Source organism: Mya arenaria, chromosome 10 (assembly GCF_026914265.1).
Source record: "Mya arenaria isolate MELC-2E11 chromosome 10, ASM2691426v1".
Lineage (NCBI taxonomy): Eukaryota > Metazoa > Mollusca > Bivalvia > Myida > Myidae > Mya > Mya arenaria.
The window spans coordinates 3,198,577-3,224,103 of record NC_069131.1 but is presented as its reverse complement, the minus strand read 5'-3'; the positions used below and the strand labels follow the sequence as shown (position 1 = coordinate 3,224,103).

General features: G+C 39.1%; 2 protein-coding genes across 3 annotated transcripts in view; both read left to right on the top strand.

Annotated features, from left to right (window-relative positions):
• Positions 1–10,977, top strand: part of LOC128206849 (uncharacterized) — a 33,718-nt gene extending 22,741 nt beyond the window's left edge. For both annotated transcript variants that reach the window (XM_052909544.1, XM_052909545.1), the window contains exons 7-14: positions 426–637; positions 964–1,009; positions 1,636–1,769; positions 3,299–3,424; positions 4,241–4,355; positions 4,743–4,877; positions 5,283–5,408; positions 5,768–10,977. In XM_052909544.1, coding sequence (XP_052765504.1) covers positions 426–637; positions 964–1,009; positions 1,636–1,769; positions 3,299–3,424; positions 4,241–4,355; positions 4,743–4,877; positions 5,283–5,408; positions 5,768–5,931 — 1,058 coding nt within the window. In that variant the 3' untranslated portion in view covers positions 5,932–10,977. The remainder of the gene's footprint in view (positions 1–425; positions 638–963; positions 1,010–1,635; positions 1,770–3,298; positions 3,425–4,240; positions 4,356–4,742; positions 4,878–5,282; positions 5,409–5,767) is intronic.
• Positions 10,978–13,543: 2,566 nt separating this feature from the next.
• LOC128206047 (transmembrane protein 91-like) lies at positions 13,544–16,497 on the top strand. The gene is made up of 3 exons (XM_052908178.1): positions 13,544–14,168; positions 14,629–14,811; positions 16,026–16,497. The coding sequence occupies exons 1-3, from the start codon at positions 14,115–14,117 to the stop codon at positions 16,176–16,178; spliced, it is 390 nt and encodes a 129-aa protein (XP_052764138.1). The 5' UTR covers positions 13,544–14,114; the 3' UTR covers positions 16,179–16,497.
• The last annotated feature ends 9,030 nt before the right edge of the window (positions 16,498–25,527 follow it).

Here is a 25,527-nt window from a genome sequence, read left to right as displayed (position 1 = left end):
TTTACCAAAAAAAAAAGATACAAGCTATCATTAATATGACTTTATATAATTATGACAATATCGATAACCTTCAACATTCATAGTTTCAAAGTAGCTCAAAATCTATCCTGATTTCCATAATGATATATGTACTATAGGAGGGTCATTCCAAAAAAATATGTATTCTCTTAATAGCTTTTAAAGTTTTTGATGTCTTCTCTAATCTCATGATATTTAGTGAGAATTAAAGGTATTCTTTTAAAGTAACTTCAAGACAAATTTGCTAAATGCATTGACGTTTTGGTAAATTGATGTTGTTTTAACAATAAATTGCTAAGAGAGAGAACAAGGTATAAAGAGGGGTTGTATAGTGTTTAAGTGATTAAATATATATGTACCCGGTATTTAAAATTAGCTGAATTTGTAACCTATGAAAAATTCTCTAGAGCCAAACAGAAATGATCTAGTCATAGACGGCGCCATACCAATCCTGATCGAAGTCCTGGAGAGGACGGATGACCACGACCTCCAGTATTACTGCTGTGCAGCCCTAAATAACCTTGCCATTGGGGAGAAACACCGCACCATGATGGTCGCCGTTGGTTACCATGATGTCATACAACTCATGATCAGGTTGCTGGGCACAAAGTCTGAAAGGGTAGGTGTTACCATGGAAACAATATTCTATTGTTGTTACAGACTTGGTGTTGTAAAAGATTAAAAGAAAATATTTTAAAGTTCATATCCTGATATTTTCACACCGCTGCTTAGATCTTTATTGTTACTTTTGTAATCTATGGCATTTCTATTTATTATTAACAGATTATTGGTGTGCTTTGTTGAAAGTACATTTTTAAACTGAAAAATAACATTGGTTTATTGGCACGAATATACTAGATGTCAACAACGTTTTGTTTAAGTCATATTTACTATGGTATTAGCAAAAGGTGTTCATATCTCATAATTTAGATTTTATAACTATAGGTGAAGTGCCAGGCATGTTTTGTGCTGAGGAACCTGGCTTCTGATGGTAAGGCGCAAACTGTTTTTGATCATAAATGACCTTGAGTAGCTTAAGGTACTATTAAAGCATATACTATTTAAATGATGAATAAAACTTGTAAAGAGTAAGTCTCTTGTTAATTGATGATTATGTATTCAAATGAAGTAATGTAATCTTTTTTTTTGTAAGTCGCATTGACTATCAAGCGATTCACTTTGGTAAATAACCGAATAACCCGAGTATTACCAGGTTTTGGGAATTTTGGCATTGATATTCACAAAAATGGGACAATTCAATAAAAAATTCAGTTGAATATGCTCAAATACTGTTTTTAATCATTTTGTTGTCATATTTTATAACTTCAACAACAATTAACTACTGTTTTTCAAAAATAATTTCTTCAGTAGAAAAAAAATAGCATTTCTGATTGGATTTTTTTTTCAACATTGAGTAACAACATATGTTTGAGTATTGGGGCAAAGGCAAATATTGGCTATAAAAATGTCTAAAAATAGGCCCAGAATACTCAGCCTCACCTTGCAGGTACATGTGTTTTTATATCAAATATTTTCCACTATTACTAGGCACTGTGTACATTGTTTCTAGGTCAGCCACTCACTGGGCAGTACAGTAGACATGTTATTGTATTACAGTTGACCACCAGAGCCTGATAGTGAAGTATAAGGCACTACCTGCCTTACATCGGAGTATTCGACATTCCCGGCGGGAGACCAGAGCCGCAGCCATGGCATGCATCAGGAACCTCTCTATACACAAGGCTAACGAGGTGAGTAGGAGCTTATATAATTCTGCAGAGTGGTGGAGCATCCAACTGAAGTCCATTTCAGCTTGTTCAAATATCAGATATTTTTGGCAAGTTTTCAATGTTTTAATGACAATCAACACATGTACATGCGAGTTGATGGAGACATGACATATAATAATATGACCTATTATGATAATAAAGAAACTAATAAACCAGGCCTTCTGGGTAAAATGTTAAACCATATAATATTTGAATATAAATAGACATAAAGTACACTATATAAGCATAAAATTACAGTTGTTAGTAAAACTACTCATATGGAAAATTAGATCTGATCGGATCAAGGTAGGCTCCATTAACAGCTGGGTTAAAAGTACAACCAAGATAATTTTGCATATCTTAATAAGCTTTTGACAATCATTCTCACACATTTTCTTTTGAAAAGATTAACATTTGATATAATTCCTATGTGGAGGTTGTAATGAATTCCTTTGTTTGTTATCAAAGTAGATACATTTCAAAATATAGTTGAATTTATTGCAAAAGACATTGTGGTTGATATATGAAGTACATTTTCGGTAATTTTGTTTTCAATATTGTGCCAGCTGTTCTTTTCAACAGGCAAATGGTTATTACATAGTCTAAAATTTATGAGAGACTGGATAAACATTTCTGGACTTGAAATATAAAACTCTCCAAACATATGCTCAGTTTTGCAAATCCTATGATTGTAACTTATTTTGAATTCTTCTCTAAGTTTGTTTGTATTGATCTTTTATATCTCATCAAAATTGAACGAAGGTATTTTTGTACCATCAAAGTACTGGTCTCCCTATATATAAAGCTTAGTCCACATTCTCAAAAATTTGTTTAACATGAGTATTTCTTATTTGTTTGAATGTACTCATTACAAAATACTTAACATAATATTGAAAATAGGTTGTAATTATTATGAATTAATTTATACCAGAATCATAAAATGCATTGCTTAAAAACAATACTAAGTGGGAATCTATATGTTTTATATCTATAATCAGTTGGTATTTTTCTATTGAGGTCTCCAAAACCCCACACTTCTTAGCCATACAACATAATTGGTTCTACAGTATTATCAAAAAAGTTTCAGTGGGCAATCAAATGGTAATCTAAGTTTCTTTAAATATTCAAACTAAAATAGTCTTTTTTGCTTGTTCAATAACATGCTTTTTTCACAAATTTTCTTTCAAAAAGTAACATATTGTTTGGCATTATTAGGCAAGGCTAATGTAAATATGTGGCATCAAAGATGTGGCAAAGAAGTTTTTAGTCTAATCTTTTTGTAGTGACATACTACAGATGTCATTCAGGGTATTGAATGAATTATTAGATTGTAATGGACATTTTTTAATATTAATATAATTAACACACTCGCATATTTTCATATGGGTTTTAAGAACTGTTTTATGACATACGAATAACCAAAAAAAGATAAAATAAGAACAATAAAAAAATGTTAAATGAACCGAAATAAATGACAAAATGGCTTATTGATGATTCTTATCCTTTTATAGGCCCCAATTCTTTCTGGTGAGATTCTGGGTGATATTCTCCACGTGTTAGGTGATACAAGTGTACCAGAGGCTCAGAGGCATGCTGCAGGCACCATACGTAACCTCTCTGTAGGAGACCATGTCAGGGTATGTAACTCTTCATTGTTGCATTCTCCAAGTGTTTTGTGGCACAAGCATACCTGAGACACGCGACAGACAGCATACCTAATCGCTCTGTAGGAGAGCATGTCAGGGTATGTAACTCTTCATTGTTGCATTCTCCAAGTGTTTTGTGGCACAGGCATACCTGAGACACGCGACAGACAGCATACCTAATCGCTCTGTAGGAGACCATGTCAGGGTATGTAACTCTTCATTGTTGCATTCTCCAAGCGTTTTGTGGCACAAGCATACCTGAGGCACATGGCAAGCACATTATATCACCTTTCTGTAGAAGACTATGTCAGGGTAGGCCTTGAGCTACCAGGTCAATCACATGCCTGTAACTCTTCTTTGTTGCATTATCTACTTGTTGTGTAGATTAAGCATATACCAGAGACACGCAACAAGATCTATTTGTTACCTATCATCAGGAGAGCATGTCAGGGTAGGTATCTTTTTGTTGTTCACATGTTGTGCCACACAAGCGTACCAGAGCCTTATGGCAGGCACCATAAGTAACTTATCTGTGGGAGAGCATTTCAGGGTACACAACTCACATTGTCCATGTTGTTTTATGTTACATGAGACACAATTTTGATTTGGGAACACTGTAACGGTATTAAACATGGCTGTATTTTTCTAGACCATTGACTATTTCAGTATCATGACATTATCTGAGGTTATGAAACAAAGGTTTCACATCTTTCTAAATAACAAATTGAAGTCTTCAAATTTTACAACAGTAAAGTTCTATCATTAATTTTGCAAAACTCATTAATGATCCATATGAATCTGTTTCAGGAGTTAACGGATGCAGGCTGTGTGGACCAGCTTACAGCTGTGCTACTGAACATTGAGACCAAGAGTTCTGTGCTGATTGAAGTGACAGCAGCACTGGCTGTAATGGCGGATGAAGGTAATTATGTACACTGTTGTAAGTAAAAGTGATAAAGCTTAAATCTCTAGGTTACTGAAAATTGCTTTACTCAATGAATGAGTTAGGAATAAGATGTTGTGATGAAACTTAATATAAAGGAAGCTTATGTGAAAACAGTTCAATGTAACAGAAATTTGGAAAAAAGTTTTTGGCCCAATAACTTAATAGAATGATGTGTGTGGTATATAGCAAGCTCATATAGATAGCATTGATAGTTAGGATAGTAGGTATTAGATGCCAAAACCTTAAATGTGCCATATTTCCTGATTGCCCAAATTATAAACCTGCTTTCATTGCATTGCAGCATATTAAGGTTAGACTTTAACATGATGTTACAATTATATCATGTTTCATTTCTGACTTCAGATGAGGTGAAGCACCGGTTGGTCCACCTTCATGAGGGGAGAGTATTTGGGAAGCTGGTAACCATGGCAACCCTCTACACTAACACAGAGGTGCAATACAACAGTGCAGGGATACTGGGGCAGCTCGCCCTCATAGGTGAGTTATGGAATATTGGAATGTGTATACATCATTTCTCAGATGGCGTGGTGAAAAGGCAGAAATGTGTGTACATCACTTCTCAGATGGCACTGTGGAAAGTCAGAATGTGTGTACATGACACTTCTCAGATGGCGTAGTGGAATGTTAAAATGCTTAAACATCACAAATTCCTGGTGGTATATTGGAAATTGTGTCACCTTCTCATCAAAGATACAATCTGGTGCATTCTTATGGCCTTTCAATATACACCAGTAGACAGTATTAATGGTTTATACCAAGTGAAGCCTGATTTTTATCTTTAATAAACTAATTTTCAAATTATTTGGTAGCTGTTTGCAGCCATTATGTATCTGTTCATATTGACCCAGCTAAAACATTACTTTTCATATATTTCCTCTGCAGCCATCCCTGAGCCGTTGAAGTCAGAGCACCTACAGGGTATTCTCCTGTATGTGGACAAGTTTCTCAAGTTGGAGAACTCAAACTTTAAACACATCGCTCTCTGGACGCTTGTACAACTACTAAAAGGTGGGATCTGTAAACAGTTTTGTACTATTACTTAATGGCATACAAAAGATATATACTGTGAACTTTTAAAATCTAACAACTAATATATTATTTCAAACCTTAATTTCAGTGGCTCTGACTGCTTTATTTTTACACATGAATATGTCAGATTGTTGTTTTTCAATTTTCAACCCTTTTACTCAGGCGAGTACATAAGAAACATATCTGTGATTAGAAATAAGAGCTTTTAATTTAACATAACATATCTATTTACATTTATTTGAAATGATAAAGGTTTCAAAGCCTTCATTTAAATCAGCGTGAACATTTTTCCTAAACAGTGTATTGAGCAACAGATGTTTCCATACTCTCTGTTTCAGACCCGATGTTTCTGGGAGCCTTTAAAGACCATGGAATCGAGGCTGTAGTTACCAAGTTGACTGGTTTGGACCAGCAATCAACCATCCAGGAACTAGCCAATAAAGTGCTCCATCGATTACATGGGGGCCAAGAATCAAGCACAGCCTCCTCTAGTAGTGACTAACAATGACTCTCTCAGGGTCCACAGTGACTCTGATTGTGAACAGAAAATCTACCTAGCAATTTTGATGTTGTATTTTTAGCCCAATGCCGTGTCACGTGATAAGTATATCAAAATTAGACTTGTGTTTTTAAAGAAAGTTAAAAAGTGAGAGTGGTTTATTAATAGGAAAATTGTCCCCCTCTCACTTAAGAAGTTGTATGGTCAAGCACATAACGAGTTCTTTATTCATGCCCATCAAAATGACACATGTATAGTGTCAATTAACTAACATCTTGAGTTTAAGTTTCAGACTCAGGCTCAGAAATATGATTACATATAGCGGTATGTTACAAAGCTTACAAAACCTGTGCATAGAATTGCAAAACTAGTTATTGGTAACAGTTGCAAGTTTTGAGTCTCAAACACAGACTGAAGAGGTTAGTAAATATGGGCCATGGATGGGTCTCATCAAGAATGCTACCTAGGAACAAAATTTACTTAGGAAGAATTTAAACAGTGCATTACTCCTGTTTAAAGTCTATCTTGATAAAATGACCCCAGGACAATGACAATGATTTATATTAACCTATCTAAAGCTATCTTTACAAGCAAGCTAAAAAAAGTATTTTTTTATTTATAAAATTAAGAATGGATGTGCTCAGTCAGGTCACATGTATATTTGTGTTGTGCAGTTGTGGGACCAGCTTGACCCCCTCGACAAGGCTGTTGCATTGCCACAGTTTCTGGTTGGTTTTTAGATTTAGTAACAGCTTAATAATTACTAATAGATAGTACTTTCTATCTAGAAAGAATGATGCAATTGATTTTGGAGGCAGCTGGCAAGCTAATAATACTATTAAAGATAATTATAGATAACAGTGATCAATGGGTTTTTTAAGTGTGCAATAGTTCTTTAGTACAAGCTGGTATTATATGGTCAGGGGAAGCAATCGATTTTCAACATGCTTTATCCCAAGTAATGTTTCTCGAACTTGAATCATATACTAGATTTAAGAGGTATCAAATACTGGATTTAAGAGTTATCAATTACTGGATTTAAGAGATATTATATACTGGGTTTAAGAGGTATCAAGTACTGGATTTAAGAGGTATTATTTACTGGATTTAAGAGGTATCAAATACTGGATTTAAGAGGTATTAATACTGGATTTAAGAGGTACAGTCAAACCTGTATTAAGTGGCCACCCGTGGGAAATGATCAAAGTGGCTGCTTAAGACAGGTGGCCACTTAATCCAGGTATGACATTTTCGCCTCTAGCTTTATTCAGAGATGGAGTATGTTTCTTAACCACCACCTCACACCACAATCAGTAACCTCTGTATCAATATTATTGAAGAAGGTTGAAAACAAATACATTTGTATAGATAAAATAACTTTATTTTAAATTTATAAATAAAATACATTAGATAAACAACTACATGTACATTCACATTTTTGAGTTCACTTTTTAAAGAAGTCCGTACATTAGATAAATGTTGATGCATAGCATAAACAAAACACACCACATATCAGTCTACACATTTACACAACTACATGTACATACACAATTTAGTTAATTCAGTTCCTCATGTCCTGTCATTTTCCTCTGTCTTTTTGCGTTTGGATTTCTATTGCTTTCATATTCCTCCACAATTACGAAAAGTAAGAAATTTATTTGAGTCCTTCCACAGTTAAAATCTTGGCAAAACTTCTTGCACTACGGCCGTTTTCTTATAACTTTATACACTCGACACATTCTTTTAGAGTCAAACACTTTCGATTAGTCTTATTTTCAGCCATAATCAAAGTTAAAAAAATATCAAGAACATTGCATTGTGTAAATATCCGTTCATAGAAATTTAAATCTGTGCACTTCGAAAAATAATATTGAAGTGAATAAAAATCGTAACTAGTTTCACGCCTTCGAATGACAATGCAAGCTGTGTATTCATAATAACCGTTGTTTTTGTCGGTATTTAATAATTAACTTCGTAATTATTTAATTATCTTGTTAATTGTGTCATTAACTGTGTCAATTCTGATCAAAACATTCGCCGACGTGAAATAAACATGATTTCACGATGAGTAAACACGCATGGCAATCCTGTGATGCAATATTCATTTTCATTGGATGACGGAGATACCCGAGGCCGTCGTTCTTTTCCGTAAACTTCTATACGCAATTAAAGCTGTGTATTGGAAAAAATTTTACGCGGAAGTGTCAGTGACAAGGGATTAGTGGCCGCTAATTAGTGTTTATATGGCTTCATGGGGACAAAAATTAGTGGCCGTGGCCGCGTTAGACAGTTGGCCGCTTAATACACGTACATTATATAGTAAAAACGTACGGGGGGAATTTGGAGTGGCCCGTTAAAGCAGGTGGCCATTTAAAGCAGGTGACCGTTCAACCAGGTTTGACTGTATTATATTCCGGATTTAAGAGGTATCAAATACTTGATTTAAGAGGTATCAAATACTGGATTTAAGAGGTATCATATGCTGTGTTTAAGAGGTATCATATGCTGGATTTAAGGGATATTATATACTGGATTTAAGAGGTATCAGTTACTGGATTTAGAGGTATCAATACTGGATTTAAGAGGTATTATATACTGGATTTAAGAGGTATCAAATACTGAATTTAAGAGGTATTATATACTGGATTTAAGAGGTATCAAATACTGGATTTAAGAGGTATCAAATACTGGATTTAAGAGGTATTTAATTCTGGATTAAAAAGGGAACAATTAGTTTATGGACTCTGAGAGTTTCATACAATACATTGAATTTTTTTAGTTCTAGGATATTTTGTCAGTTGTTTATCATATTTATTGGGAGATTTAATCTGGTAATTACACAATGTTGTTCTGGACGGTTCATTTTCAATGCAACAGATTAGATTGCTTTTTTCACTAATATCATTTTGGATAGTTTCGTAGTTACCTTTTTTTACTTTTTTATATTATGAATTACTTTTATTTTGTTAATTTCATTCCCCATTACTTAGTCTATAATTACATGGCTTATTACTACTGATTGTTTAAAACTCATCTTGTGAGACATCAGTAAAACATGGTACATGTATGTAAACTCATTCTGGCAATGTTAATATTTCTAATTAAAAAAATCCTTACATATTAGTTGACATTTAAAAAAAATCCATTGTATAATTCTGATGGAAAAGTACATTTCTAATAACACTCTGAATTATTCACTCAGTGCATCAAGTTACTTGTGATGTGAAGTGGTAATTAAAATAATACTCCAATTTTTGTATTAACATTGATCTCATTCAAAAACTATACATTCGCCTATGTGTCACTCTATGAATATGACTATGTGACATCCTGTGTATAGTGACTGTATACATTAATGTGACATTATGTGTATAGTGACTGTATACATTAATGTGACATTATGTGTATAGTGACTGTATACATAGATGTGACATTGACTGTATACATAGATGTGACATTCTGTGTATACATAGATGTGACATTCTATGTATAGTGACTGTATACATTGATGTGACATTCTGTGTTTACATTTATGTGACATTCTGTGTTTACATTTATGTGACATTCTGTGTATACATTTATGTGACATTCTGTGTGTATGTGACATTTTATGTATACATTTATGTGACATTCTGTGTATTTGTGACATTTTATGTATACATTTATGTGACATTTTTGTATACATTTATGTTTTATTCTATGTATATATTTATTTGGTATTGTTTTGTATTTTATATCGTAGAGTATGTATAAGTGATGCTGTTTTGTGTATTTGTTGGTGAAATTAACCACTTAAAAAGCTTACATAGCTCAGGATTTTAATGGTTGTGAGAGTTGGTGTCCGATTTTAGCTGTAAAACATTCTTAAAGACTTAGTGTTTTAACTATTGTAGATTTCAGTTTAAAACTTGAATTGTTAATCAATGATTTAGCATTAAACTACTAATTAAGTTTTTATTTTTTATTAAATTTTTTATTCACATTTCTACAAGTTATTTTATTTACATTTCACTGATAGTTCAAACTTTTCGTTATTGGAATTGGGGCACTATTATTGACTTACTTTTTTAAATAAAATTTTATTGTATTTTCTGAATATTTTGATGCTTAATACATGGTAAGAAATTAAAAAAGGTTTAAAAAATGGATGTTTTTAATGGTTGAGATTATATTGTTTTATATCTGCCATTTATTTGAGATGGTTTTATTAATGGGCATTCAGGCTTAACTATAATGTTTCCTACAAAATATCATAACTGTGTATGTATTACCACATATTATATATTTATCTTTATTTATGGACCAATTAGGACATTCATTGTTTTATGGAATGCCTGTGTTTTAATTCCGGATAATCTGGGTGTGAAACGTATTTATTTTATGTAGAACGCATTTTTTTACCAATACGTTATACTATTGTCATTGAAATATAAATTGCAAGTTCTGTTTTAAAGGTAATAGAGATACAGGTTTTTTAATTAACTCGAACCTGGAATTGCTGAAAAAAGTGATTTATTCTTAATTAAATAGTTGAGATGTTTCATAATGCTTTCATAAGTATGTTTTCTATGAGCAGTGTAATATAGATATTAGAATACAAACTAAATTTTAAGCCAATCAAATTGCAGATCTATAGGCAATAATTAAGTAACAGACTTAATCATTATGAATTTCACTTTCGCTGGTGTTTAAAGGACCGCCTTCTGCCACTCATTCGATACACACTTCTTGTTTCAGATTTTGCGTTGACAATGTATCAGCCAATGAGGTTGTATTCCAAGTTAGATGACCTGAAGTAATTGCTTAATGAATAAGAAGGGCTCGTTCATTACGCTCTCACCGCCCATTCTTAATCATTAAGAATTTACTCAATGTCATCTAACTATAACTTTAACATTATATTTATTGACGCTTCAAACTTCAAACAGGTCGTGTTGAATATGTCCTATATTTGTAATAATGCAATGTTTACTCAGACCGCATTATGTTTACTTTTTGTAACATTTATGTAGTTTCGTAGATGAACCATGTCTAATAAATGTGTGAAGAACTCCATCACAAATGTTAGCTTCTGTTTTATGAAAAGCATGGATGGCTCCTGTTTTATGAATAACATGGATAGCTCCTGTTTTATGAATAGCATGGATAGCTCATGTTTATGAATTAAATGGATAGCTCCTGTTTTATGAATAACATGGATAGCTCATGTTTTATGAATGACATGGATAGCTCATGTTTATGAATAACATGGATAGCTCATGTTTATGAATAACATGGATAGCTCATGTTTTATGAATGACATGGATAGCTCATGTTTTATGAATAACATGGATAGCTCCTGTTTTATGAATAACATGGATAGCTCATGTTTATGAATAACATGGATAGCTCATGTTTATGAATAACATGGATAGCTCATGTTTATGAATAATAGGACAGCTCCTGTTTTATGAATAACTTGGATAGCTCTTTTTTATGAATAACATGGATAGCTCATGTTTATGAATAACATGGATAGCTCATGTTTATGAATAACATGGATAGCTCATGTTTATGAATAACATGGATAGCTCATGTTTTATGAATATCTTGGATAGCTCCTGTTTTATGAATAACATGGAAAGCTCCTGTTTTATAAATTACATGGATAGCTCCTATTTTATGAATAACTTGCATAGCTCTTATTTATGAATAACATGGATAGCTCCTGTTTTATGAATAACATGGAAAGCTCTTGTTTATGAATAACATGGATAGCTCCTGTTTTATGAATAACATGGATAGCTCCTGTTTATGAATAACATGGATAGCTCATGTTTATGAATAACATGGATAGCTCCTGTTTATGAATAACATGGATAGCTCATGTTTATGAATAACATGGATAGCTCATGTTTATGAATAACATGGATAGCTCATGTTTATGAATAACATGGATAGCTCATGTTTATGAATAACATGGATAGCTCATGTTTATGAATAATATGGATAGCTCCTGTTTTATGAATAACATGGATAGCTCATGTTTTATGAATACATGTTAACATGGAAAACATGGAACATGTGCACGGTACAGTACTTAAAAACTTAAGAAGAAATTGTACTAAATATACCTGCTATAACTAATTTATATTTTCAATAACGACGGTTTTCTGCCCGTCATCAACTGCGCTAATGAACACGAAATTGGGATAAAAGGGTAATCTTCGTAAAAAGTATTATTTTTTATATATTTTGTGAGCGAACTGTGAAATACAGGGTAAAATTTCAAACACCGTTTATTAACTCATACCATAAACATGGCAAATGAGGTCATATACAAAACAAATAAATTATGCGGCAGATGCATTGTCAATTTCAAACTGCAATTCATATGATACCCAATACGAATATCGGAAAGTCATTCACATGAAATCAGAAAAAATAGTTGGCAAATCACAATGAATAATGTATCAAAAGTATAAATATTACCTTAAAATCACTTGTACATGTGTGGCTAACTTGAACATGCGTTTCGAAAAATGATATATGTAATCAAATTTGACGATCGAAATAATGTAACAGAAGAGAAAGTCATACGAAAACCTCTTAAGATGAGAAAACCTATCCGAAAAAAAGCGATTGGACATCAAAGGGTCTTCAATTAAATATTTTGTTTTTCTGACATGAGACATGTTTATAATACATAACAGCTTGTTTCTAGCTAACATCGTATTATGAAAATGTGACAATATTAATGTTTTACATAATTATAATACAGGGTAAAATGTCGTAGTTAATGTTAACAGTAGTTTCAATTGATCATCTTACTTTGAAAAAAACTTCACAGGTTATGTGATCCGTATTCTTGATTTAATACGACTTCACTTAATATCAGGTTTTAAAACGACCTATAAATGACAAACATACATGAATAGATACGGATACACCGATTGTACGCATGATGTCTTAAACTTCCTTCAATACAGTGATGTAGGGTAACTACGTTGTAAGTTTATTGCCAAAAGTGGGGAGTTACTGCAAGGCTAGCTCAGCTGTAGAGCCACGACCCCGTAAGGTCCCGGCTCAGATCCCGGACCGTGTCGTACCGAAAGGCGTTAAGAAAGCTTCCTTGCCTGGCGCTCGGCATCACAGGGTGGTAGTGGGAATAGTGTGTACTCAGTACTGGTCAATCCCAGGAACTTTCCATCCCGTGTACCACTAACGGATCCCGGGAGGATGGAGGGAGCAAGTTTAATATCAATTGCAATATATTAGGAGAAAAAGTAAATAAAATACGCCCTAAATGCACTATAAATTGTTAAAATGTGCATGGGGAAGTATCCCAACCAGCCCTGCCAACACTTTAAAACAAATGCAAATTCGGTTCTGATGGTTGACTGCAAGTCAATAGGTGACGCCCCTAAGTCACGCCCCCTCTAGCTTTGAATCCTGGAGCCGCCCCTGGTATGAGTGTTATACAGTCGACACGTTTAAAACTAATATGTATCTTCGAAAAGACGTGGGCAGACCTTACTCTCACAACCGGCTATATATTGTAAACGCAAAAATAAATGATTAGGTAAAACGACTTATACAACAAATTGAGGTTCAAGATATAGAAGAATCTATTCACCGGTATAAGTGAATATCTGCTTTTTCTACTGTTTATAGGGAAGTGATAACATTAATCTAACTTGAGCTTAGAGTGCTCTTTATATATAAAGAGATTTGTGACTATGTAATCAATTGGACAAAAACAACTCATTTTATTTCTTAAAATTCAATATTATTTATGAATTGACGTAATGCAACGGGATTAAAATGAAACTCTAATCACCGCTGTCACAGTGTATAAAATGTACACTTACCACATAACATTGTGAAATGAATCGTAAACAATACCATACATGATAGGTGTATTACAAAATGCATGAACACTCGTGACGTGAAACATACTCTTTATATATTTTGTAGCAATGCATCCGCACTTCAAATTGATTATCAGCGAGTGAAATCCGGGGCAAGTGGACTTATGTAATAAATAATATTTTAAAATTGAAAACGGAGGAACAGTAAACGAAAGCCATCCAGACGAAATGTTAATTTCGTTTTAGGAATTAATGATATAACAAGATAGATCCAGTCCAGAACACTCAAAAATGAATGTGTTTGACATTTCTAGAGTATTCATGTAAAACGTGGACATGGATTTTAACCCAACTTTTGTAGCTGTTCAAAGTACGGAAGCACGGACAGAGGTAAAATGCATTCGTGTACATTAGTTTAAAATAGACATTGTAATACAAGCTTAATAACATTGCAACGTCGTTTTGGTTGTCCGGTTTGGTTTGTGGTCACCAAGCCGGACAAGTGGATTGTCTCCGGGTTCTCCTGTTTCCCCCACAACACAAGACCACTCTCTCGCGTAAAATCGTGTCAACGAGAGTGATTAAAATAATGTTGTTATAACTTGTTTCACAATCGATGTAAAAGAAAAATATGTTTAAACAACCAACGTCGGCGATCCGGATCGTCCGGCGTTGCAAAAGTGAAACGAAAAGTGAAGCCTCAATTGCTAACCACACGCCAAAGATACAGCTGAGACGCCACCCCCTATTCGGGCGCCGACGGAGCCGACGAGCTATTTTTAAATGAAAATGTCATGCAATTCCTTTGTACTTACTAGCAAGCACATAATGATTATGATTCACAATTCAGCCACCTATCCACGACGAGGCAGAATCACCAACGCCTATCCGGACGCCGACGGAACCGACGTTCACCGACCTGGATGACCTTACGGAGCTCCAGAATCCGACGGACTGGGTAGTACCGGCAGCCATCACTGCGCTTTTTTGCTTCCCGCCGACAGGGGTTGCCGCCTTCGTGTACGCCAGAAAAGTAAGCTGAATACTACTTTAAGTTTTAAGTAATAGTCAGATAACATGAATTAAAATCTCAATGATTAAGAATGGACGAAGTGAGCGGAACGAATTCAGGTAATCTAACTGACTTAGCTGTTTTCATTCACATTGTAAACGCAAAATTTGACGCAGGGATCGTGTATTTAATGAGTGGCAGTGGGAAGTTTCAAAACCCGCGAAAGTTTCAATTCTTAATAATTAAGCCTTGTACTAAATGATTGACTATCTGCAAATTTATTGGCTGTAAATGTAGGTTGTATTCTAAGGAATTTTGGATTAGAACTCGTTTTGTACAAACGTTTTGCCCGAGGAGATAAGCTTTGTATAGTGTCTGATAGTGTATACGTTCTCTTTGTGGTCGTCTTCACATCAACTCCTATATCGCCTAACCAGAACAAGTGTATATAACTATATATTGAATTACGAGGTTTGCGGGTTGCGTATTTGTTTTGTACCACGTTGTCAAGAACGACGTCCAAAAATAATGTGAATTACGTTGTGATTTATCCGGACAGTATAGTTATAGAACGGTTACGTACTCTCTGTATATACATGTATAATCTTCCGATATCGGAGATATTGAGTGACGAAAGCACCGAACTCAAACTCTCGAACTTGGTACACAACTTAATGTAGTGCATTGTATCCCTGTTATTTATATTGTTACCCTGTCATTGTGTGAAGAAGACTTCTAGTAAGCTTCAGATGAAATACAAGTACCTATTTCACTGCGTATAATATATCAAGTTAAAATAAATATCTCTTCGTACCAAGGACGCCTAGATAAGATTTCTACGATTTATAGTTGAGCGTTGTAGGCCTTGTTACTCATCTTATTGCCTTCGCTGATGCCCATACACATATTGTGAAGTAGACTGATGAACTACTTAGAGAAGCTATTTCACTGCTATTTATACAAACATCTCGCCAATGAGGGTGTCCCCCGTACTGTTTTGAATTATTTTCGCTCTTCTCAAATTAAGATTAAGATTTGCCCTGAATATTAAATCGACTTTATCAGCGGTAGTTGCAGGATTTGACGTTGGCCTGTGTCAAAGACGGTCGGCAAATGCTCCGTTCTAAACGATATTCGGGCTAAATGTCCTGGGGGTGGGGGGAGGGGTCTCCCTAGAAAATGTATGTATGCACGTATTAACTTATAAAAAATGTGTTGATATTTTAAATTTCTAGGCAAACAAGGCGTATGCAGATGGCGATCTGAGAACGTGGAAACACAGCTACGGTCGCGCGCGGTTCCTCGTGCTGCTCACGTGCATGTGTGGGATTCTGTTCTACGCTGTGATAGTCGGCGTTGTCCATGGAATAAAGCACTACACATCTTGATACTGGATAAGCCAGCAGATATATTTAATATTTTAACAGTGATGTTGTTCCACGGCAGTACGCCAATGAGACTTTCGGCTAACGGGGCGTACATTTCATTACATAGCATACATATATTTATTACATAGTAGTGTATTTTCATTCCTAACTCACACTCATGACCTGATTAACAGACATGCCTTGAATTCTTGTGTGAAACAATATGAAACTATATCATACTTGAACGGTGATAAGCGAGGTTTACTCTGATTCATCAATCGAATCGGCCTGGCGCATTTGTAGGTGAACAGACACGACAAAATTGGCTAACTATATAACGTTACCATGGATTTAACGCAGGGATGTGAAAACTTTCCGATATATATGCATGAGGAAAGTTCAACAGATAATCTTCAGAACGATGTGAGTTAAATAGAGGCTATAAATTTCGATGTTTATTAAATGAAAACTATTATTTAAGTCGGTTACATTATACTATTAGATGTGGTATACACAGATTTCTTTGCAGGACTTATCTCCCTTTACGATAAGAAACTTAACATTTTAGATCGCCTGTTTTTGTGAGACAAGAATTTTAAGTATTGTGATAGTCACAGCGTCTACTGCTGGTAAATACTTTAACCTGTGCTATTTAAGATATTCATATGAAACTTTTGTTGTAAGTTTTGTTGTCAAATTCAATGCACTCATATAGTACGGGCCACTGAACTATAGCTTAAGTAATGATCTAGTTTTGCCCGCTGCTCGACTCGAGATCCAGATACATATCGTATTGCGCTACTTGGTGCTGCCCTCGTAGGTACCACGACGTTTTATTGCATAGCATTCATGATAAACCTGAAATATAACGTAGTTTTGTAAATCATTGTTCTCAAATATGATTTCAAATACTATCTATATATATATATATATATATATATATATATATATATATATATATATATATATAATATATATATATATATATATATATATATATATACCACTTTAGTTTCAGTATGTACCGTGCAATATACCTGGTCCTGGTATTAACCCGGACGATTTCGAGGAGAACGCCACTGGCTGCGGTTGTGAAATCGATTGTGACAATTTCGAGGGTAGGACGTGCCCCTGTGTGAAATACGGACTGTTATACACCACGGACGGGTGTGTCAAGAACGAAGCCACATGCAGTGGTAACCTTGCTGTCATCCAGGAATGCACGAGACATTGTTGCTGCTCGCAGACTTGCGTTAACCGGGTTGTGCAACATGGGATTAAAGTGAAAATGGAAGTGTTTGAAGACAGTCGCAAAGGATTTTGTGTTCGAGTCTTGGAAGGCGTCAAACGCGGACAATTTTTGTGTGAATACGCGGGAGAAATATGTTCCGAAACAGAAGCTCGTAAAATAGCAACTTCTCTGAATGACAGTGACAAAAACTACTTGTTTGTTCTCAAAGAGCACCTTGCTTCTGGTGTTAGTTGTACTTACATTTATCCCCGCTACAGAGGCAATATCGGGAGGTTCATCAGCCATTCTTGTGAGCCCAATTTGTCATTAGTCCCAGTAAGAATTGCAAACAATATTCCCCACGTATGCCTCTTCGCGTCACTCGACCTACCCGCGGGGCAGGAAGTGACGTATGACTATGGTCATGGTGTAGGGAACTCACATTTAGACCTGTCAAAGACCGTGTGTCATTGTAATTCATCCAACTGCAGAGGATTTCTGCCAGGCCATTTGTTTGCATTTTAATTTGTCAGAATTTGTTTTTAGAACAATAATATAATGAAATAAATAGAAACCCATTCACTGTTTTACTGTCTAGTGTACATTGAAATTATTCTAGTATAATGTTTATATATACACTTGTTGTGAAAGCAATTTATCACTTCCCTGGAAAATACATTTATAGGAAAGCGTAAATGTTACCTTTAAATATATATCGTATGTTAATATGTGTTTAAATCTACAAAGAATATTGTTATATAATATTTTTGTACACTATGTATGTAGACTATAAGTATCTTCCATGGTCGAGAGTTTAAAATAGGTTCATTCCGATCCGAGCGTAGGGTGTTTTGCGGAAACGAGGTTTAACGAGTTTCCGCAAAACACCCTGCGCGAGGGTTGGGATGAATCTATCTTACACGAGCGGCTATGGTAGATGTTTTTTCTCCCACCTCAGTTAAACAAAATTAAGTAAAAATGTATTTTTTGCTGGACCTCTTTTGTGCTTAGTAAAAATAATTGCGTATGGATATGCAATAATTCGTGGTTGTCATGGATATGCGCGCAGTGATTCAGATTATGTTAATAGTCAAATCGGTCTTTAAGTAGTCCTAAGGAGAGCGAGGCATTATCCCTTGAAAGGCGCGTGAAAACTGTTCTATGGTGACATTTGAAGCGAGAAATGATTGATAAGCGTTCTAAATCTTGCCACAAGACAAGGTTTCCATGATGCTACAGATGGCAGTCTTTAATAAGGGTGGCAATTACAATGTGGTGACCATTAAAAAGGAGTTCAATACGGGCATTTTATCTTCGCCCGTGGGCAAGATAAGAATTTCTAGCATGGTTAAATTATTGGCTCTACTTATCTGAGGTGGGAGAAAAGAATTTCTAGCATGGTTAAATTATTGGATCTACTTATCTGAGGTGGGAGAAAATATCCTCCATTCAAAGGATGTTCATACACCAAATCTCCAAGTCTTTGATCAATGACTACATTGTATTTAGAGTATGCTATTGAATAATGGTCTGTGATATTAAACTTGTTTCATTTTTAGCTTTACCTTTTTAACCGGGTTTTCACAAAGGAAAAGTTGGTTATTAGAATGCCGTTTCTGTTCGGGCGTGAGGGCGGCGTCAACCTCACCTATGGTTTCGAACAGTTTTAATTAGGTTTGACATATAAAGACCAAACTTATTGTTTATGTGGACCTTTGCAATGGCGTCCGGAGCCCCTAGTATCAAGGTCAAGGTCACTGCTACTTTAAATAGAAAAATGGTTGGTACTGAATATTTTAAGTTAGGGTTGACATATTGCGACCACACTTGGTATATAGTAAGAGACATTTCATGGGCTTGTGTTAAGGACCCTGAAAGTCATGGTCAAGGTCAAGGTCGATGTTGCTAAAAATAGAAAAATGTGACAACTGATTGGGTTGACACATTGTGACCAAACTTAAACTAAGAATATAAAAGAGTTTCTGGAGACCTTTCATGGGATTGTTTTGGTGCCTCTAGGTTGATGGTCATTGCTAATAAAAATAGATAACCGGTTGGAACTTTATACCTTTAGTTGGGGTTGACATATTGTATCTAAATCAAACTTGGTATGTAGAACGAGTTAATCGAGGACGTCCATGCGATTGTGTTTTGGGCCTTAGGGTCAAGGTCAAGATTACTGTTACGAAAAAAAGAAGTCTTGGAACCAGGGACCTATCCCATAACACGGAATGCGACGTGGGACCAGTTTTTATCGCATAACACGGAATGCGACGTGGGACCAGTTCTTATCGCATAACACGGAATGCGACGTGGGACCAGTTCTTATCGCATAACACGGAATGCGACGTGGGACCAGTTCTTATCGCATAACAGGGAATGCGTCGTGGAACCAGGCACCTTTCGCATGACAGGGAATGCGTCATGGAACCAGGCACCTATCGCATAACAGGGAATGCGACGTGGGACAAGGTTCTTATCTCATAACAGGGAATGCGTCGTGGAACCAGGCACCTTTCGCATAACAGGGAATGCGTCATGGAACCAGGCACCTATCGCATAACAGGGAATGCGTCATGGAACCAGGCACCTATCGCATGACAGGGAATGCGTCTTCGAACCAGGAACCTAACGCATAACAGAGAATGCGTCTTCGAACCAGGAACCTAACGCATAACAGGGATTGCGTCATGGAACCAGGAACCTATCGCATGACAGGGAATGCGTCATGGAACCAGGAACCTATCGCATGACAGGGAATGCGTCATGGAACCAGGCACCTATCGCATGACAGGGAATGCGTCATGGAACCAGGCACCTATCGCATAACAGGGAATGCGTCATGGAACCAGGCACCTATCGCATGACAGGGAATGCATCATGGAACCAGGCACCTATCGCATAACGGGGAATGCGTCGTGGAACCAGGCACCTATCGCATGACATGGAATGCGTCGTGGAACCAGGCACCTATCGCATGACAGGGAATGCGTCATGGAACCAGGCACCTATCGCATAACAGCGAACGCGTCATGGAACCAGGCACCTATCGCATAACAGGGAACGCGTCATGGAACCCGTGGAACCAGGCACCTATCGCATGACAGGGAATGCGTCATGGAACCAGGCACCTATCGCATGACAGGGAATGCGTCATGGAACCAGGCACCTATCGCATAACAGGGAATGCGTCATGGAACCAGGCACCTATCGCATCACAGGGAATGCGTCATGGAACCAGGCACCTATCGCATGACAGGAAATGCGTCATGGAACCAGGCACCTATCGCATAACAGGGAATGCGTCTTGGAGTCAGGCACCTATCGCATGACAGGGAATGCGACGTGGGACCAGTTCTTATCGCATAACAGGGAATGCGTCATGGAACCAGGCACCTATCGCATGACAGGGAATACGTCATGGAACCAGGCACCTATCGCATAACAGGGAATGCGTCTTGGAGTCAGGCACCTATCGCATGACAGGGAATGCGACGTGGGACCAGTTCTTATCGCATAACAGGGAATGCGTCATGGAACCAGGCACCTATCGCATGACAGGGAATACGTCATGGAACCAGGCACCTATCGCATAACAGGGAATGCGTCTTGGAGTCAGGCACCTATCGCATGACAGGGAATGCGACGTGGGACCAGTTCTTATCGCATAACAGGGAATGCGTCATGGAACCAGGCACCTATCGCATAACAGGGAATGCGACATGGGACAAGGTTCTTATCGCATAACAGGGAATGCGTCATGGAACCAGGCACCTATCGGATAACAGGGAATGCGTCATGGAACCAGGCACCTATCGCATAACAGGGAATGCGTCATGGAACCAGGCACCTATCACATAACAGGGAATGCGTCATGGAACCAGGCACCTATCGCATAACAGGGAATGCGTCATGGAACCAGGCACCTATCGCATAACAGGGAATGCGTCATGGGACCAGGCACCTATCGCATAACAGGGAATGCTGGAACCAGGCACCTATCGGATAACAGGGAATGCGTCATGGAACCAGGCACCTATCGCATGACAGGGAATGCGTCGTGGAACCAGGCACCTATCGCATAACAGGGAATGCTGGAACCAGGAACCTATCGCATGACAGTGAATGCGTCATGGAACCAGGCACCTATCGCATAACAGGGAATGCGTCATGGAACCAGGCACCTATCGCATGACAGGGAATGCGTCATGGAACCAGGCACCTATCGCATGACAGGGAATGCGTCGTGGAACCAGGCACCTATCGCATAACAGGGAATGCGTCGTGGAACCAGGCACCTATCGCATGACAGGGAATGCGTCGTGGAACCAGGCACCTATCGCATGACAGTGAATGCGTCATGGAACCAGGCACCTATCGCATAACAGGGCACGCGTCATGTAACCAGGCACCTATCGCATAACAGGGAACGCGTCATGGAACCCGTGGAACCAGGCACCTATCGCATGACAGGGAATGCGTCATGGAACCAGGCACCTATCGCGTGACAGGGAATGCGTCATGGAACCAGGCACCTATCGCATAACAGGGAATGCGTCATGGAACCAGGCACCTATCACATGACAGTGAATGCGTCATAAAACCGGGCACCTATCGCATAACAGGGAATGCGTCTTGGAGTCAGGCACCTATCGCATGACAGGGAATGCGACGTGGGACCAGTTCTTATCGCATAACAGGGAATGCGTCATGGAACCAGGCACCTATCGCATAACAGGGAATGCGACGTGGGACAAGGTTCTTATCGCATAACAGGGAATGCGTCATGGAACCAGGCACCTATCGCATAACAGGGAATGCGTCGTGGAACCAGGCACCTATCGCATGACAGGGAATGCGTCGTGGAACCAGGCACCTATCGCATGACAGGGAATGCGTCATGGAACCAGGCACCTATCGCATAACAGGGAACGCGTCATGTAACCAGGCACCTATCGCATAACAGGGAACGCGTCATGGAACCCGTGGAACCAGGCACCTATCGCATGACAGGGAATGCGTCATGGAACCAGGCACCTATCGCGTGACAGGGAATGCGTAATGGAACCAGGCACCTATCGCATAACAGGGAATGCGTCTTGGAGTCAGGCACCAATCGCATGACAGGGAATGCGACGTGGGACCAGTTCTTATCGCATAACAAGGAATGCGTCATGGAACCAGGCACCTATCGCATAACAGGGAATGCGTCTTGGAGTCAGGCACCTATCGCATGACAGGGAATGCGACGTGGGACCAGTTCTTATCGCATAACAGGGAATGCGTCATGGAACCAGGCACCTATCGCATAACAGGGAATGCGTCATGGAACTAGGCACCTGTCGCATAACAGGGAATGCGTCGTGGAACCAGGCACCTATCGCATAACAGGGAATGCGTCATGGAACCAGGCACCTATCGCAAAACAGGAAATGCATCTTGGAGTCAGGCACCTATCGCAGAAAAGGGATATCGTCATGGGACCGGGCACCTATCGCATAACAGGGAATGCGTCATGGAACCAGGCACCTATCGCATAACAGGGAATGCGTCATGGAACCAGGCACCTATCGCATAACAGGGAATGCGTCATGGGACCAGTCACCTATCACAGAACAGGAAATGCGTCGTGGGACCATGCACATATCGCAGAAAAGGGATATCGTCATGGGACCAGGCACCTGTCGCAGAACAGGGAATGCTTCGTGGGACCGGGCACCTATCACAGAAAAGGGAATGCACCGTGGGTATAGGCACCTATCGCAGAACAGGGATTGCGTCGTGGAACCGGGCACCTTTCGCAAAACAGGGATTAAGTCGTAAGACCAATCACATATCGTTAAACAGGGAATGCGTCGGGGGACTAGACATCTTTCGCAGAACAGGGAGTGCGTCATAGAATAAGGTACCTATCGCAGAACAGGGAATGCTTCGTTGGACCGGGCACCTTTCGCAAAACAGGGATTGCGTCGTAGGACCAATCGCATATCGTAAAACAGGGAATGCGTCGGAACATCTTTCGCAGAACAGGGAATGCGTCGTAGAATTAGGTACCTATCGCAGAACAGGGAATGCGTCGTGGGACCAGGTACATATTGCAGATCAGGGATTACGTCGTGGTACCAGGCACATATCGCAGAACAGGGAATAGGTCGGGGGACTAGGCACCTTTCGCAGAACAGGGATTGTGTCGTAGAATTAGGTACCTATCGCAGAACAGGGAATGCATCGTGGGACCAGGTACATATTGCAGATCAGGGATTAAGTCGTGGTACCAGGCACATATCGCAGAACAGGGAATAGGTCGGGGGACTAGGCACCTTTCGCAGAACAGGGATTGTGTCGTAGAATTAGGTACCTATCGCAGAACAGGGAATGCATCGTGGGACCAGGTACATATTGCAGATCAGGGATTACGTCGTGGTACCAGGCACATATCGCAGAACAGGGAATGCGTCGGGGGACTAGGCACCTTTCACAGAACAGGGAATGCGTCGTGGGACCAGGTACCTCTCGCAGAACAGGGAATGCGTCGTGGGACCAGTCACCTATCACAGAACAGGGAATGCGTCGTGGGACCAGGCAACTAACGCAGGACTGGGATATCGTCATGGGACCGGGCACCTATCACAGAAAAGGGAATGCTTCGTGGGACCAGTCACCTATCACAGAACAGGGATTGCGTCGTGGGACCAGGCAACTAACGCAGGACTGGGATATCGTCATGGGACCGGGCACCTATCACAGAAAAGGGAATGCGCCGTGGGTACAGGCACCTATCGCAGAACAGAGATTGCGTCATGGGACCGGGCACCTTTCGCAAAACAGAGATTGCGTCGTGGGGCCAATCACATATCGTATATCAGGGAATGCGTCGGGGGAGTAGACATCTTTCGCAGAACAGGGAATGCGTCATAGAATAAGGTACCTATCGCAGAACAGGAAATGCGTCGTGGGACAAGGTACATATTGCAGAACAGGGATAACGTCGTGGGAACAGGCACATATCGCAAAACAGGAAATGCGTCTGGGGACTACGCACCTTTCGCAAAACAGGGAATGCGTCGTGGGACCAGGCACCTTTTGCAGAAAAGGGATATCGTCATGGGACCGGGCACCTATCACAGAAAAGGGAATGCGCCGTGGGTATAGGCACCTATCGCAGAACAGGGATTGCGTCGTGGTACCAGGCACATATCGCAGAACAGGGAATGCGTCGGGGGACTAGGCACCTTTCGCAGAACAGAAAATGCGTCGTGGGACCAGGTACCTCTCGCAGAACAGGGAATGCGTCGGGGGACCAGTCACCTATCACAGAACAGGGAATGCGTCTTGGGACCAGGCAACTAACGCAGGACTGGGATATCGTCGTGGGACCAGGCACATATCGCAGAAAAGCGATATCGTCATGGGACCAGGCACCTGTCGCAGAACAGGGAATGCGTCGTGGGACCGGGCACCTATTACAGAAAAGAGAATGCGTCGTGGGTACGGGCACCTATCGCAGAACAGGGATTGCGTCGTGGGACTAAACACCTACAGCAGAACAGAGATTGCGTCGTAGGACCTGTCACATATCGTAAAACAGGGAATGCGTCGGGGACTAGTCGCCTTTCGCAGAACAGGGAATGCGTCGTAGAAATAGGTACCTGTCGCAGAACAGGGAATGCGTCTTTGGACCAGGCACACATCATGGAACAGGGATTGCGTCGTGGGACTACACACCTATCGCAGATAAGAGATTGCGTCGTAGAATTAGGCACATAACACAGAACAGGGATTGCATCGTAGAATAAGTAACCTATCGCAGAACAGGGACTTTGTCGTAGAATTAGGCACATAACGCAGAACATGGATTGCGTCGTAGAGAAAGTAACCGATCGCAAAACAGGGATAGCGCCGTAGAAAAAAGGCACCTTTTTCAGAATAGGGATTGCCTCATGGATAAGTTACATTCCGCAGATCAGGGATTGCGTCATGGGACCAGGCACTTACTGCAAAAAAGGGATTGAGTCGTGGGACCGGGCACAAAACGCAGAATAGGAAATGCGTCGTGTGACCAGGCACACATCGCAGAACAGGGATTTCGTCAGGGACCAGGCACCTATCACAGAACAAGGTATGCTTCGTGGGACTAGG

Excerpts from the sequence above, each read along its gene's own strand:
- LOC128206047 (XM_052908178.1), top strand. The coding sequence starts at position 14,115 with ATGGATTTTAACCCAACTTTTGTAGCTGTTCAAAGTACGGAAGCACGG. Across the intron at positions 14,169-14,628 it reads GTACGGAAGCACGGACAGAG|CCACCTATCCACGACGAGGC; the intron begins GTAAAATGCATT and ends TTCACAATTCAG. Across the intron at positions 14,812-16,025 it reads CCTTCGTGTACGCCAGAAAA|GCAAACAAGGCGTATGCAGA; the intron begins GTAAGCTGAATA and ends TTAAATTTCTAG.